We start from the raw sequence: 15,802 nt of genomic DNA on the forward strand, positions 1-15,802 counted from the left end.
CATGCGGAATCACGTGATCACATCGCTTATTACTAACGCTGATGTTACACTGACGTAACATATGTAAAACTCCAACGGTAAAATATCACTTTATGAGTTGATTATTACTGTGGGGCTGTATACTGTTGATCTAAAGTGGAATTACCCTGTGGAAACAGGAATTTTCCATTTTAGAGCATTTTGAAATCACTGAAAGGTAGGTCAATTATGGACAATTTAAAAAGGCTTTTATTTTTGAGAGCAAAATCAGAATGACTTGATATTGATATGGTATCACTGTGGGGTTAGATACTGTTGATCTAACATGGATTCATCCTGTGGAAATAGCAAAATTCTGTTTAAGAACATTTTGAAATCGTTAAAAAAGTAGGTCGTATATGCTCAATTTGAAAGGGCTTTTATTTTGGAAGGCATAATCAGAATGACTTGATATTGATATGGTATCACTGTGGGGCTGTATACTGTTGATCTAAAGTGGAATTACCCTGTGGAAACAGGAATTTTCCATTTTAGAGCATTTTGAAATCATTGAAAGTTAGGTCAATTATGGACAATTTGAAAAGTCTTTTATTTTGGAAGGCATAATCAGAATGACTTGATATTGATATGGTATCACTGTGGGGTTGTATACTGTTGATCTAAAGTGGAATTACCATGTGGAAACAGGAATTTTCCTTTTTAGAGCATTTTGAATCGTTAGAAGATTAAGTCAAATATCGGCAATTTCAAAGGGCCATTACTATGAAAGGCAAAATCAGACTGACTTGATATTGATATGGTATTACTGTGAAAAAGACTGTGGTTGGAAAGTGGTGATATAAAGTTCAAATAGTATTTGGAAATACGACTTTTGCTTTTAAGAGCATTATTAAGTAATTGAAAGAGTACTTCAAAAATGAAGATTCACAGGGCTTTTACTTTGAAATCCAAAATAAGATGGCTTTGATAGTGACAGGGCACAATTAGGGTACAAGGCTGTGTCATATAGATCTAACATTAGAGTTTGTAAAAAAAAAAAGAAGCCTAAATTATATGTTATTATGTTCTTAACATATCTGTTAATTCACTCGAAGTTGGCTTTTATTTTGAAATCCGGTTTCCACATCCATTCCCGTAATACTTTGAATACACAGGGAACGTAAAATAAACTGGAGGCTGGCTTGACTGCAAGTCTCGAATTGGAGGCTGGCTTGACACCAGTCTTTGCGACTTCGAAATACCCGCCTTCGAGTATTTCGAAATACAAGTGAAGAAGCGAGAAACCGCCGCCTGTCCGCCGAATTTGAAGTCAATTTAGGATACTTTTCTTTAATAAACGGTAAGCATTATACATATGTTCCTCACTTGGCTTGCTGTTTGTTTGCTAGCGATAGGCTACTTGACGACAGCATTAGCTAACCAGTGTTCTCTAGACCAGCGCTCCCCAACTTTTTGGGTGTTTCGTGGCCCGGGGGTTGGGTCAGGCAAAATTGCAGTAGCTTCCCTGATCATTTTACAAACATAAGTGAAGAGAATCTGGACTAAAAGGCCTAGACTTATGGTTGTGTGCTGAATCTATGAATCAAACTATCACCTGGAAACATAATTAACTGGTCCATAGCTGTGAAACTGGACATGAGTTCTTGATTCTATGGAGATTAACAGTAATCCAGAAATTTACAAATTTGTCCCTGGGACATCGTGTAAATGTTGTCCCAGGGACATCGTGTAAATGTTGTCCCAGGGACATCGTGTAGATGTTGTCCCTGGGACATCGTGTAAATGTTGTCCCAGGGACATCGTGTAAATGTTCAGGGACATCGTGTAAATGTTGTCCCAGGGACATCGTGTAGATGTTGTCCCTGGGACATCGTGTAAATGTTGTCCCTGGGACATCGTGTAAATGTTGTCCCAGGGACATCGTGTAAATGTTGTCCCAGGGACATCGTGTGATAGCTTGTTAATAATGGAATGAAAATTATTGATTGTTATTAACTTGTGAAAAAGAAGTGTAACAAATCCACATGTTATGTTCTTACACCCTTACAGAAACTGTGACTCCTTCACAATGTCAGGTAAATGTCAACTCATGTTGAATAATCAACCAATCAAGCCTTTTATTATCAATGCAATGTTACACGTACAACTGCAATGAAAATTTCACCCCCTTCTGACCATACATATATTGCTTAAACATCACATTGGGAAGACAGGTCGGAAACAGTTAGGAAGGTCAGAAAACAATTTAATTAATAGATGAGGGGAGAGGAGGAGAAAAAAGAACTACAACCAGACAAAGCTCCTAGAAGACTGAAATGGATGATGGTTGCAGCATGCAAAAAGAAAATGATATCTGTTGACTACAGCATATGCTTTCTCACAGATTACCTTGTGGGAGTAGCTGGACCAAACTCTATTGGTATTTCAAGTTTGAAATCCCTGTTTGACCAGACAAACATTTCAGATGAGGTACCTCTTGACATAAAAATCGTTTTATGTTGTCATAAAACTAATATTAAATTCTGCTTTAAATACACTTTATTGTACAATTTACTTAATGAATCGTATTCCTTAGTTCTGTTTTTATTTATATGTATTTATTTATTTGTTTTATAAGGTAATAGATGGCCTAATCTATTTGCAGTGTGAGGTATGTTGAAAAGCTTGTTTGATCATAATGACATAGCATGTTTACGTTTTTTGTAATGTATTTGAAAACATAGGTGTATTTATGTTATTTTTATAGAATTTCCCTCACATTTATCCAATACCAAGCCAAATCACTGGAAAAATTTGGATGGGTCCACAAGAGCACAAAGTGCATACTTTTTGAAGGTATGACTTGGACTGTGGTAACTATGTTCTTATCACAAAGGGTTTATAAGTTGCCACTATAAACAAACAGCATTTTCCAAAAATTGAAGCCTTGTCAGAAGAACCTGAAAAATACCTTTCTGAAACATTTTCTGTGTAAAGACTTGCTCAAACGCAATGCACACAGATTAAAACATTTCTGTCTTGGCCAACTGATAAAGAACACCAAAAATTGAGTGGTGCGTGTTGAGTCTGTGGTCTTGATTTGTTTTGTACACACTATAGAAATTAATTAATGTAAACAAAAAATGACACTTTCTATATGTTTGTGTATCTGCAGAATTAATTACAAGTCTCACCTGACAAGCTTTCGCAGTTTTGCAGTGTCATTCTTGACAGAAAAACATACTTGTCACATTCTTTTTATTTCCAGAAAAACATCTTTCAGATGTATGAGAAATTGATTGGAGCCTGTCTGGAAAACGGCAGCCACTGGACCTTGTTTGTAAGTTGCACAGATTTTGCACTCTCTCTAGTGCATGATACTTTTCAGTGTCCCTCATTAGGAAAGCTCAAGGCCCAAGCCTACCATATCCATCTTTTTACAAAACAGTTTTGTGACATACCCAAGAGGACCATAGTCTATATGAATTCATTTGGCGAGTTGGAGGTCAGAAAAAGTGCGGTGTTGAAAAACTGGAGGTAATTAATTAACATATTTCACATAACATATTTAATTTCATTGAAATCATTACCGAACGTGGTTATTGATTTCTCTATATGCTTTTTATTTGTAATAACTGCGATCTCTCAGCTCATTTGCTTCAGCAAGAGGCTGCACTGGAGAGTGGACCTTGTCACATGTGAGCCACCCACATCAACAGGATGGGAACTCGTGTGGAGTGCATGTCATAATGGTACTGAAAACTATAGCTTTAACCTATATAAGTAATGTTTACATTTTTGCCTATTCAGTTTTTAAAGCCTTAGAGGCAGGATGGTAAAATCTCAATTTTTTTTGTAGATTGAACCATTTCAGCAGTAATGCTTTGCTTTGGTTGCTCTGTTTTTTTTTTTCTCGGGGGGGGGGTTTAAAAAAAAAAAACATTTCTTTGTTAATCTAATTTCTTTTTGTTCTTTTTTTTTTTTTCTTCTTCGTCAATTATTAGTTTGCCCAATCTCTCATTGACGGTAAAACACAAGTGGAGGAGTACAACACTGAAATCACAAGGCTCAGGTCCCGACTTTGCCACTACTTATTTTCCTCAATAGGTAAAGATAAAATTAGCCGCCTTCTTTTTCTCTAACATTGGAAAATGTAACTTGTACTTAAACAAATTATATTTTGCAGATCGAACTAGGAAGTGCAGTCAGTGCTGGTGTGTGATTGCAGCCAAAGACCGGGTACACTATGACATGTCTTTAGCCATATAGATTGTTTATATAATGGACTTTGTTTGTTTGTTTTTTGTTTGTTTATTTCTTCTTTTTTTTTTTTTTAATTCACAGGTGCAGTGCCAGAAATGTGGTGCATACAAGCACATGCGTTGTTCAAAGTCTGTTTGTGGCATCTGTATCTTCTGTGAGAGTAAGTCACACTATAACTAAACAATGTCCAAAAATGTTTAAAGTGAAATTTTTTTTCGTAATTTTGCCTTTGCACACCAGGACTGTGTAATTAAAGTGGACGTTTCAAGATCCAGTTTTTACACAAAACTATTTTAGACATAACTGTGTCGTATTGTGGGGATTTCTCTTCACAATTAAATTGATATAGTGCTGTTTATATCATTCTTCTTTATGTAACAGCACAGTGCAGCACAGCAGAGGGAAAGGAGTTGTGCAGCATAGTAGGTGGCTATACAGGAGGAGCAATAGAAGTAGCCAGTGAAGAATGTCATCAGGGAAAGCATCAGGCAGCGAATAACAAAGGAAAAGTTCCTAAGGGAGAGAACATCTGCAGCAAATCGACAAGTAACAGTGAGATAGGAAGACTGACAGTCAGAGATGAAGGTACACAGACTGAAAGAGATGAAGGTACACAGACTGAAGACAACGAAAAAGAAGCAGAAGTATACGGCACAAGTCTGAGTACAGATAATGCTGCTGCTGATGATGTTGACAGGATCGATGCAGATACAGAATTCCAAACTGATTCAGAAGGAACTACTAGAGCAGGGCGATATGGCCAAAAATATTTATCACGATATATATTTGAAAATTTGCGATAACGCTATAACTGACGATATAATTGATGCGAGACAAAATACAACTCCACAACATTACTAGCGCAAAAAGACAACCTTCCATTTATTTTCACTTAAACAAGAAGCTGGTTTTTATGTACATTAAAGCTTTATGAAAATGTAACAGTGCAAATGCAAATTCCTTGCTGAAAGTTTAACCAAAAGGCATTTCCAGTAGAAATGGGCTGACATATCCTGAGCATAACCATATATAATATCCACTGAAGTTAAAAAGAGGTGCTTTGCAACATTAAACTGCAGTGTGCAGTACGTATTTTTCGGACCATAAGGTGCACGGGATTATAAGGCACATTAAGCAGTCAGATAAATCAAACTTTATTAAACTCATTCTTCTTGCTTCCTCCACTTCTGTACCATTGATTCATTAATGTTGAATTCTCTGGCAGCTGCTCTATTCCCATGTTGTTGCAGTATATGAATGACTAACCTCGTATTGTGGATGGATTATCTCAGTTGTTCTCCTGACTGAAGTTTGGTCCGTTTACAGCATCCTGCCATGCGATTGCATTTGTCTCTAACCATGAGGAACCTTCACGTTAACTTTTATAAGTGGAAAAGTATTAGTGTTCGTCCTCCAGCTTCACTGTTTATGTTATGCTAACATAGCTGTGTCGCTAGCGATCACGTAGCACATCATTATATACCAGCTAGGCCAACTTCAGTAACCCTACAAACGTCACTGCTGTTTAGTTTCCTGTCTTCATTTATGTTGGAAGTGATAACAGAGCTGTACGTTTGAATTTTTCAGAAATCTCTCAGTCAGAACATGCTATGTCATGCTTAGGTAACTAGCGAAACTAGCGAGCTAACTTCCGCTAGCTTCCTGCTAACTTCTAACTCCGTTAAATGTAATAAATTCTGTTTTCATGGATGCCTGGAAGTTAAACTTCATAGTTTCACCTGGTAAAGCAGCAATGCTGATTGTTTTATTAAAGATGAAAGAATTTAGACAGTTTTTAACTCTCAGTGATGCTGCAGTGTTCGTTTGACCAGAAGCATACAGAGTTTAGGACCCAGATTACTCCCAGATTTAAGAGCATCTTAGCTCGACAAATACGACAATAACGACGGTCACTTGCATGTTCGGCAAAAAATGTGCTTTGTATCTGATGGACAAACACCAAACCAGTTCCACATCACTGAAGTTGCACCATTTTTACAAACTAATTCTGGTTCATCTGTTTCACTCAACAATCGGCCATGTGCGTATGAAAACAAAGCCACTGCGCATGCGCGTTTTACTCCCATTCTATCGCGATATTTCATTTTCCTATCGTTGCCTAACATTATACCGGTATTACCATGAACGGTATAATATGGCCCAGCCCTAGGAACTAGTACAATTTACAGAGTGCATGGTCGCTTATCTGTACCAAGCTCAAAAAAGAAAACCTACACAATAACAGAAGACGAGATCAAGCGCAGAATCAACGCAGAGAACATGTCAGTTCATGTTTTCAGAGGTTTGATTGGGGTAGGTATACATTTCGTGATTTTGATGTCACCTGAAATAAATCCGGGTTACTCGTATCAATGAAGTGACAATGTGGCTGGAAATTGTGCATTTGCTGCAACATATACACAATTACACCATGTAAACAAAAGCATTTAACTTTGTGCGTGTGTGTGTGTCTCTCTCTGCTCTTTTGGTGTTTTGTACTTTTTCTTTTTTAGGGCCGTAAAGCCAAACTGCCCGCAATGATTCTTGACAGGCCTAAGAAGGCCAAAACTAAAGTAACAGTGTTTAGTGTTCTGAGTGAAGAGGAGGCTGGGGAGCTAGCCCTCGGGTTTGCCGGAAGATTGGCCTGCGATGTCACAACAGACATGGTCTGTAAAGGCATCGACCATTCAAGTGCTGATATGACAAAGTAAGTTAGTAAAACAATATGAAAGTTGTATCTTTTTTGGTATTATTTGTCATTTCCCCGTATTTGGGTTATTGGTGTAACATTGTTAATCTTACTTTCTAATAACAGACAGACTCTTCTCAAAATCCAACACAACCTTAAACATGAGCTGACTGATTCCTCAACCTTCAGTTTGCTGACACACACCTTTGGCCCCGCTGCACTGGATTCTGTCATTTCATTCCTGTGTGAAAAACTTGATCTTGTCTCTTAAATAATGAAACCTTTTGTGACTTTTGTTTGTTCTGTAAATCAGAATCTTGAAAATTGTTCATTGTTGTTCTAAGTTTGTGTTAACTATTTGGCAAAAATGATTGGTTCCTAATCCAAACAGCATAATGACTAGGGATGGGTATTGATAAGATTTTCACGATTCCGATTCCATTTTCGATTCTGTTTAACGATTCGATTCTTTATTGATTCTCTTATCGATTCTTTTTTTTAAAAAAAAAAAAAAGGAGAACACTAAGGTCGATTAGCTTAGAACTTTGTTTTATATCTTCTCTTTGAACAAGGTAGACATTTAGGAGTAACATGGCCTTACAAACCCAACAGTGAGATCTTAAGAGATCCAGCCTACGGCTCTTCAATGGGGTGTCACAGGGTCCCCAGGAAAAAAAAATTGTAAATGTAAAATAATAAAATAAATATTCGTCTGTAGCAATAACAAAGTATAACATAAATTGTTCTGTGGCAATTACACAAGAATATCCAGTAATGTCCCTGCCTACAATTAAACACATTCACTTACCGAAAATCGGGGACATCTGCTGTGGCAAATGGGTGCAAGCCTTTGACCACAAACTTAGTCACTGCTCGGTGACATTCGTCTATCCTGGCCTGAAAGGAGACACTAACGGTAGACTGCAGCGAGAACTGCCAGCATCTGAGCCAGACTCTGTCTGTCTTTCATCATGGTCACCTAAATGCACAGTAATGGCAGGTTTTGTAATAAGGCAGATCGCGCTAACATAATATGCACTGTTAGTTGATTATTTACCTGCCGCATTAACGGGAGAGGACGTGCAAACGTTACCGCTGCTGCTGGGTTGAGATTCACGAGTCCGGAGCGGAATTAAAAACACGACATTCATTTAAGGTCATCGCGTGTTTTGTGAGCAAATGCTTTTGCATATTCGTAGTATTTCCTCCCTTAAATGAAATATCTACTTTGCAAGTATTGCAAGTTGCCCTGTTGTCATCCGTTCTCGTAAAGTATAATCAAACTTTTGAGCGTTTGAGCCGCTTAGGTACCGTGTTTCCTGCCAGGCAAATGACGCCCCGCAACGTGGTGACGTCATTCGGGGCGACTGGAATCGATAAGGGAATCGTTTGCAAAAATGGCAAACAATTCCAAGGAATTGAAACAGTGGGAACCGGTTCTCAACAAGAACCGGTTTTCGATACCCATCCCTAATAATGACTGTTCTAACACACATCTTAAAAATGCTACAAAGAAAGAAAATTATCACATATGTTTCAATATGAATGTAATTGTGTCACACTCGGTTTGTAGTAGCTTTCCTGTTTTATTTTGAGTTTTGGTATGTTTACACTGTTGTCATTGTTATTTCCCGTGTGTTCGTCTTCCCTTATTAGTTTTACTGTATTTAATTAGTCTGATTTAATAACTTATAATTATTTACTTTCCAGTGTGTATATATGCTCCTCGTTTGGATTATTGTTTGTTTGAGTTCTGCCTGTCTTTTCTATTAAAGATTTGGACTTTTGGACTATTAGTGGACCTCGTAGGTTTTTATTCTGTGCAATTGGTAATTGACTGGGTTTAATTTAGTGGCCTGGAAAACAGGCCGGAGGGGTCTGGTCATTTTAACCCCCTAAGACCCGAAATCTTCCATGGCATGCATTTTTAATTTCTCTTTGATATTTGGGCCGATTGGAACCCGATGAATGTAAAAAGAAAGAATTACCAGGTTTTTTGTTTTTTTTACCTAATTTTTGTTTCTGAGAAAAATGAGAGCCACATATGAGGACATTCATTTGAAATTTCGATAGAACAGTTGCAGTATAATGTCCTCGTAACTGTATATCAGGCACTTGTTGATCAAGATTTAGTATTTTGGTCTAAATAACCCAAAATGTGATGTCCACATATGTGGACGCCAGGCTGGAGTAAAGTGTTAGAGCTATTTATACCTATGTAAACTTTTATACACTGGTTTTTACCTGTCTTGTTTCAGAAAGGTTTAAAAGGGTAATGTCCACAGTTTATTTGTTTATTTATTTATTTGTTTGAATTCAACATATTTTATTAAAGTAATTGAGCTTGAACACAGAAAAAACTGAATCAAATAATCATAAAATCAAATCACTTGCACTATACTGAAGTCTAATCTACTCTGAGCTAATGCCGGTTTCCAACACTAATGATCGGGTGAAGGAGAGAGATGAGGGTGTGCACGGCCACTGGTGCTCTTATCCCTGTTCTTTGTGATACAGTCCAACAGGAAAGCAGTGAAACCCTTGGACATTAGCCAAGTTAACATTCACAAATATATACACACAGAGGAACTCTGAGCCCCAATGTCAGCATTAGCACAAACATGCCACTTCATACCAAATCTCAGTGTGAGGTCAGGTGTTAGTCTCATTCCATTATTCTGGCTATATTTTCTTACTCATCATTACTATTAAACTTATACTTAAGACTAACTATTAACAAAATCACACCCCAATAACTCTGTTATTACACTTTGTATTTAATCATAAAAAGGCTGGATGTTGAAACGTTTTACTTCTATTTTGTATGAGCCGGGGGTTCTCAACAGCTGATACTCTATGTCCAAAAAGTGACAGGTACCGTTTTATGGAGCAAAAAACTTAAGAGCACATATTTTATAAATAATACCAACAATTACAAATGCAGACCTTTAATAGTAATAAGTAATCCTTTATTTATAATGCATAGCAATATAAAAATAGTAACATATGAAAATATTATAATGGGCACAGATGAATTTGTATCAAAAACAGCAACCAAGCCAAAGTAATGAATAACACACATAAATAACAACTGCTTGAGAGAGCAAACTATTTCTTTTCATCTGTTCCTTGGCAGAAAGTTAAGACAGCTATTCAGCTTTAGTTTCAATAAACAGAAGTAATGGATGCAGTCCCTTTGAAATGTCACACAAAAGTCTACTTGTGCATATACTTAGCTTTAACTCTTCTCTTTTTTGTTTTGTATTCCAAAAGGTTTTCATTTTCTCCAGAGGATGTCTCTCTTTCAGTGGTTATCGACTGTTCGCATTCATTTTCACAGACTGTTGGAATGTCGATGCTGGCCGAACGTTCCTTGCTAGAATGCAATGGCCTAATTTTGCGTGCATTATCTGTCGTCTTTATTTCGTACTGGCATATACTTTTGCCTACTTCTTGTTTTGTTTTTAAGACATTTGTATGCAGTTCATCTATCATTGCAGTAATACCCTCTGGAATGAATGCCCACTGTTTAACTGTGTCTAAAACAGCATTTAGTTTTCCAACAGCATCTTCTGTGCATTTTTTGTCTGTGCTTTCAACTACAGGAGTGTCATTCAAAGTTGATAGAGGACTTTTCAGAGAGTTTTTCATTTGTTTAAAATGGCTACAAGCCACCTTCAGGCAAGCACATGTGTTATAGTGAGAGAACGTACAACAAGTGCACTGAAGTGTTTCAGCCGATGCAAAAAAACACAGATTTCCAAACAAACTTGGCATTTTTATCACTTTCAAGTCCTCACAGTGTACAAAGTAATGCCTTTCTTTCACTGCAATTCTTGCCAAGGTAGAAATGTCTGTTTCCATGTTTGGATAGATGTCATTGTCAACCTCTGCTAATTTTGCAAGTAACACTAGATGCTTGCAAAGAAGTCCTCGTAAGCCATATGTACAGTTGCAGTAGGACTCAACAGGGCAGACATCATACACTATGTCTTCTCTTGACTCAGATGGGACTTGATATGCATTAACTCCATGGCTGTTCTTGACTGTAATTTTAAGAGCCCAACCACTTTCCATCAGTCTTGAAGCAGAGTCTGAAACTTGAGACAAGGTGTCAGCAAACCTGTTTTTCATGCGGCCCACATCTTGCAGGGTTTTTATGACTGAGAAGTAGTCGTCGGCCTTCCCTAGGAGCACTTCAATCAGATCATCCAGACGCCTATTCTTGTAGCCAGATAAAAACTGGTATTTCAGGCGGTGGAAAAATCTGAAAAACAGTTATTTGAAATGATTAGTAACTGTAATTGAAGGAATTTAAAGTTTAAATCAAGACTGTATTATTTTTTTAAAAATTGGAATACCTATTGCACACATCTTTTATAAAGGAATGCTCTGTGCCGGTTTAGCTGATTTAGGCAAATCCACCTACTCTGTTATTTGTTGTGATAACATAAAAAACGCTGCTAGAATTTAAAGGATTTGCCTAAAACCTGTTCTGGCAATGACATGACGAACCTACTCAGTTTAGCCTCTTGGATTAAAGCATAATATCTTTTTTTCAGCAATAAAATTGAATGAGGTCAAAATAATAAATCATACCTTTCAATCACATTGTTTGTTTCAGAACGAGCGTGACTGAAGCGACGGCCGTAGTCACACCACATGTGGCCAATGCCTTCCCAGTGCTTCTGAAAATACTGGCACACCAAAGGGTATTGCTTAAATGTCTGGCAGAACTCTGCTGATGTGGCTTTAAAGTCGTCCTCCTAAGAGAATTGGATGCAACAGAATATATTTCAATCCATTTAACAGACCTATTGAAATCTTTAATATTATGTATTGAAGCCCTTTTCCTTTTATTGAATAACATTAAGAATTTTAAGTTATTAATAATATGTCGTGTTTTTGTATTAAGAAGCAATTATTTCTTCCCTTACAATGGCTAAGAAGGAACACTAAACCTATAAGCATATTTGGTTTCAGCATCTGTCTGTGAAAGAATCCCACTCACAAGTTCTACTGCACAGTGGGTGACACAATGATGTTCTGCGCAGCTTAAGTACTTGTTTTGATAAGCAAGATAAGAAGCCAGTTTTAGAAATTGTTTCAAAAATCTATTTTGTATCTCTCTGTAACTTTTTTTAGCAACTGAAAGTTATTATGCTCTTAGTGTAATCAAGAAATCAAAATGTGAAATAGACAAATTACACTTACAGATGTGCAAGCTTTCAGCTTACAAAAGAAAGAAATGATTTCATTTCTCTTTTGGGTGTTAGAAAGCCCATGGACCCCGGACTCTGATTTTGAAAGCCATCGATTAACAGCCTGTGAATGTAAGAGAAAAAAAGTTAATCTGGAGAGAGAGACAGAGGAGTAGCTGTACAAAAAGCATAAAAGAAAGCTGACGTCCAAAAATAACTTTGTCACTCACTGGACAAGAGGACCTGTGCATTACAGAAATCAACCAGGCAAACATATTTTTAAATGTCAAAAAGAGCTTTGGGAAGCAGCCACCAGAAGATGAGTGCACTGTGGTCTTAAATGAATGGACAAAGTCACTCAACATTTTATCCCTTTATATTCATTAACCTGAGTAGGTGAATATCACAATGAGGCAAATCATAACAACAGGACCCTGTTGTAAAAATGTGTTTCAGGTGCATCTTAGACAACCTGAAAAGAAAACAATGTGGTTTACCTGCAAGACATGGTACCAGCATAGAAGGATAGCTGACTCTGGAAAAACCTTCTGCAAAGCATTTATTTCCGCAAAGTCTTTGTCAACCATAAATGCTCTACAGAAAAAAAGAAAACACTAAATGAGATTAAACAGTATGAAAATGTTTTTGCTATCTCAAAGCACCACTTCAATGCCAAATTAAACATTTCAACTCACAAGTAGATACAGTGGGGCAAAAAAGTATTTAGTCAGCCACCGATTGTGCAAGTTCCCCCACTTAAAATGATGACAGAGGTCAGTAATTTGCACCAGAGGTACACTTCAACTGTGAGAGACAGAATGTGAAAAAAAAATCCATGAATCCACATGGTAGGATTTGTAAAGAATTTATTCGTAAATCAGGGTGGAAAATAAGTATTTGGTCACCTCAAACAAGGAAAATCTCTGGCTCTCACAGACCTGTAACGTCTTCTGTAAGAAGCTTTTCTGTCCCCCACTCGTTACCTGTATGAATGGCACCTGTTTGAACTCATCATCTGTATAAAAGACACCTGTCCACAGCCTCAAACAGTCAGACTCCAAACTCTGCCATGGCCAAGACCAAAGAGCTTTTGAAGGACACCAGGAAAAGTATTGTAGACCTGCACCAGACTGGGAAGAGTGAATCTACAATAGGCAAGCAGCTTGGTGTGAAAAAATCAACTGTGGGAGCAATCATCAGAAAATGGAAGACATACAAGACCACTGATAATCTCCCTCGATCTGGGGCTCCATGCAAGATCACATCCCGTGGGGTCAAAATGATCATGAGAACGGTGAGCAAAGATCCCAGAACCACAAGGGGGGACCTGGTGAATGACCTGCAGAGAGCTGGGACCAAAGTAACAAAGGTCACCATCAGTAACACACTACAACGGCAGGGAATCAAATCCCGCAGTGCCAGACGTGTTCCGCTGCTGAAGCCAGTGCATGTCCAGGCCCGTCTGAAGTTTGCCAGAGAGCACATGGATGATACAGCAGAGGATTGGGAGAATGTCATGTGGTCAGATGAAACCAAAGTAGAACTTTTTGGTATAAACTCAACTCGTCGTGTTTGGAGGAAGAAGAATACTGAGTTGCATCCCAAGAACACCATACCTACTGTGAAGCATGGGGGTGGAAACATCATGCTATGGGGCTGTTTTTCTGCCAAGGGGACAGGACGACTGATCCGTGTTAAGGACAGAATGAATGGGGCCATGTATCATGAGATTTTGAGCCAAAACCTCCTTCCATCAGTGAGAACTTTGAAGATGAAACGAGGCTGGGTCTTCCAACATGACAATGATCCAAAACACACCGCCCGGGCAACAAAGGAGTGGCTCCGTAAGAAGCATTTGAAAGTCCTGGAGTGGCCTAGCCAGTCTCCAGACCTCAACCCCATAGAAAATCTGTGGCGGGAGTTGAAAGTCCGTGTTGCTCGGCGACAGCCCCAAAACATCACTGCTCTCGAGAAGATCTGCATGGAGGAATGGGCCAAAATACCAGCTACTGTGTGTGCAAACCTGGTAAAGACCTATAGTAAACGTTTGACCTCTGTTATTGCCAACAAAGGTTATGTTACAAAGTATTGAGTTGTATTTTTGTTATTGACCAAATACTTATTTTCCACCCTGATTTATGAATAAATTCTTTACAAATCCTACCATGTGGATTCATGGATTTTTTTTTTCACATTCTGTCTCTCACAGTTGAAGTGTACCTCTGGTGCAAATTACTGACCTCTGTCATCATTTTAGGTGGGGGAACTTGCACAATTGGTGGCTGACTAAATACTTTTTTGCCCCACTGTATATAAAATACTGCATACAGCCTATAGGAATAACTTTAACAACTGGAAAGGAAAGTTTTTTGCAGCCCATGCTGCAGCTATAGCATTAGATTCTGGCATGTTATAACTTTTTTGAAAAGGAATTATTTCAAAATTAATAGCTGTCAATGTATTATTTACCTCGGGGAAGTTGGGAAATGCTCACAAACTATTCCAAGAACAGTTTCCAGGGTTTTCTGACTTTCGTTGCTGACAATAGCATAGGCCACAGGGACTCCATGCCCATGATCATCTCTTACAACAAGTGTGAATAAGGGAAATGAATACTGGTTAACGCAGTGCCTGGTGTCAACAAATACTAACTGTTTTGCATAGTTCTCCATGTTTGATTTCATTGCAGGTGTCTGCAAAACAATCATTAGTTCTTGGTCAGATGTGTATGGTTGATAGAAGAGAACATGTTCTTGATGTTTTCCATTAAGTAAGGTATGTACACTTTGACTGTCTCCACAGTTAAAGTGCTTCTTCCTCATCATGCAGGTTCTAACACTGTCAATGTCACGTGGTATGACAAAATGCTCTCTGTTGTGAAGATCTCTGTGTCCATGTTCTTTGGCCCATTTATGACATTCGGTTAGTATGATGGCTGGCTTAGTCCCAAGGGAAAGCAGTTCCTCAATCTTCCTCCTCAAATCACTGGAAATATTGTTGAAATGTGCGTCTTTTGGGTCCGAAGGATCATGCCCATCATGCTTATCATATGTACGCTGCACGATGACTGTGTGGTCTTTCCAACATTTGAGTACTTTAAATGAAACATAGGCCTTACAGCCCACTGCTCTGTTGTCCCAGGGACAACATTTACACGATGTCCCAGGGACAACATCTACACGATGTCCCAGGGACAACATTTACGCGATGTCCCAGGGACAACATCTACACGATGTCCCAGGGACAACATTTACACGATGTCCCAGGGACAACATCTACGCGATGTCCCAGGGACAACATTTACACAATGTCCCAGGGACAACATCTACGCGATGTCCCAGGGACAACATTTACGCGATGTCCCTGGGACAACATTTACGCGATGTCCCAGGGACAACATTTACGCGATGTCCCAGGACAAATTTGTAAATTTCTGGATTACTGTTAATCTCCATAGAATCAAGAACTCATGTCCAGTTTCACAGCTATGGACCAGTTAATTATGTTTCCAGGTGATAGTTTGATTCATAGATTCAGCACACAACCATAAGTCTAGGCCTTTTAGTCCAGATTCTCTTCACTTATGTTTGTAAAATGATCAGGGAAGCTACTGCAATTTTGCCTGACATTGTTATGACAGCTATATTCACCTGTACATTTATTATATATCATAATATATTGACGGGAGAGG

The 15,802-nt window shown here is 38.3% G+C and overlaps 2 protein-coding genes across 13 annotated transcripts; one reads left to right on the forward strand and one right to left on the reverse strand.

Moving 5' to 3' along the window:
* Positions 1-599: 599 nt before the first annotated feature.
* Positions 600-12,710, forward strand: LOC120743514. Of its 12 annotated transcripts, XR_005698224.1 has the most exons (12): positions 600-1,318; positions 2,029-2,054; positions 2,363-2,448; positions 2,597-2,629; positions 2,726-2,814; positions 3,227-3,298; positions 3,407-3,495; positions 3,608-3,710; positions 3,963-4,065; positions 4,303-4,381; positions 6,735-6,928; positions 7,037-7,394. XR_005698224.1 is itself a non-coding variant. In XM_040047149.1 (11 exons), the coding sequence occupies exons 6-11, from the start codon at positions 3,242-3,244 to the stop codon at positions 5,022-5,024; spliced, it is 1,014 nt and encodes a 337-aa protein (XP_039903083.1). In that variant the 5' UTR covers positions 600-1,318; positions 2,029-2,054; positions 2,363-2,448; positions 2,597-2,629; positions 2,726-2,814; positions 3,227-3,241; the 3' UTR covers positions 5,025-5,065. The 12 variants fall into 12 exon arrangements, 9 of the variants coding, with proteins under 9 accessions (XP_039903083.1, XP_039903082.1, XP_039903084.1 ...); XR_005698223.1 differs by lacking the exons at positions 3,407-3,495; positions 3,608-3,710 and adding an exon at positions 4,145-4,197; XM_040047149.1 differs by lacking the exons at positions 6,735-6,928; positions 7,037-7,394 and adding exons at positions 4,145-4,197; positions 4,603-5,065 and having other exon boundaries at positions 3,227-3,495.
* Positions 9,854-15,238, reverse strand: LOC120743513. Its single transcript, XM_040047144.1, has 5 exons — positions 14,581-15,238; positions 12,609-12,705; positions 12,125-12,235; positions 11,510-11,676; positions 9,854-11,177 (listed from the first exon to the last, which is right to left on the reverse strand). Exons 1-5 carry the CDS (start codon positions 14,934-14,936, stop codon positions 10,127-10,129), a joined length of 1,782 nt encoding a protein of 593 aa, XP_039903078.1. The 5' UTR covers positions 14,937-15,238; the 3' UTR covers positions 9,854-10,126.
* Between the last annotated feature and the right edge of the window lie 564 nt (positions 15,239-15,802).

This window comes from Simochromis diagramma, unplaced genomic scaffold (genome assembly GCF_900408965.1).
Source record: "Simochromis diagramma unplaced genomic scaffold, fSimDia1.1 OVJJ01000113.1, whole genome shotgun sequence".
NCBI lineage: Eukaryota > Metazoa > Chordata > Actinopteri > Cichliformes > Cichlidae > Simochromis > Simochromis diagramma.

Bases quoted from the DNA above. Each gene is read 5' to 3' on its own strand.
- LOC120743514 (XM_040047145.1), top strand. From the start codon at position 2,236: ATGAGGGGAGAGGAGGAGAAAAAAGAACTACAACCAGACAAAGCTCCT. The intron at 2,449-2,596 runs GTACCTCTTGAC...TTGTTTTATAAG, and splicing joins AGACAAACATTTCAGATGAG to GTAATAGATGGCCTAATCTA. The intron at 4,198-4,302 runs GTACACTATGAC...TTTAATTCACAG, and splicing joins TGATTGCAGCCAAAGACCGG to GTGCAGTGCCAGAAATGTGG.
- LOC120743513 (XM_040047144.1), bottom strand. From the start codon at position 14,936: ATGATGAGGAAGAAGCACTTTAACTGTGGAGACAGTCAAAGTGTACAT. The intron at 12,706-14,580 runs GTAAATAATACA...TTTTTTCTGTAG, and splicing joins CATTTCCCAACTTCCCCGAG to AGCATTTATGGTTGACAAAG. The intron at 11,178-11,509 runs GTATGATTTATT...ACTGTTTTTCAG, and splicing joins ACAAACAATGTGATTGAAAG to ATTTTTCCACCGCCTGAAAT.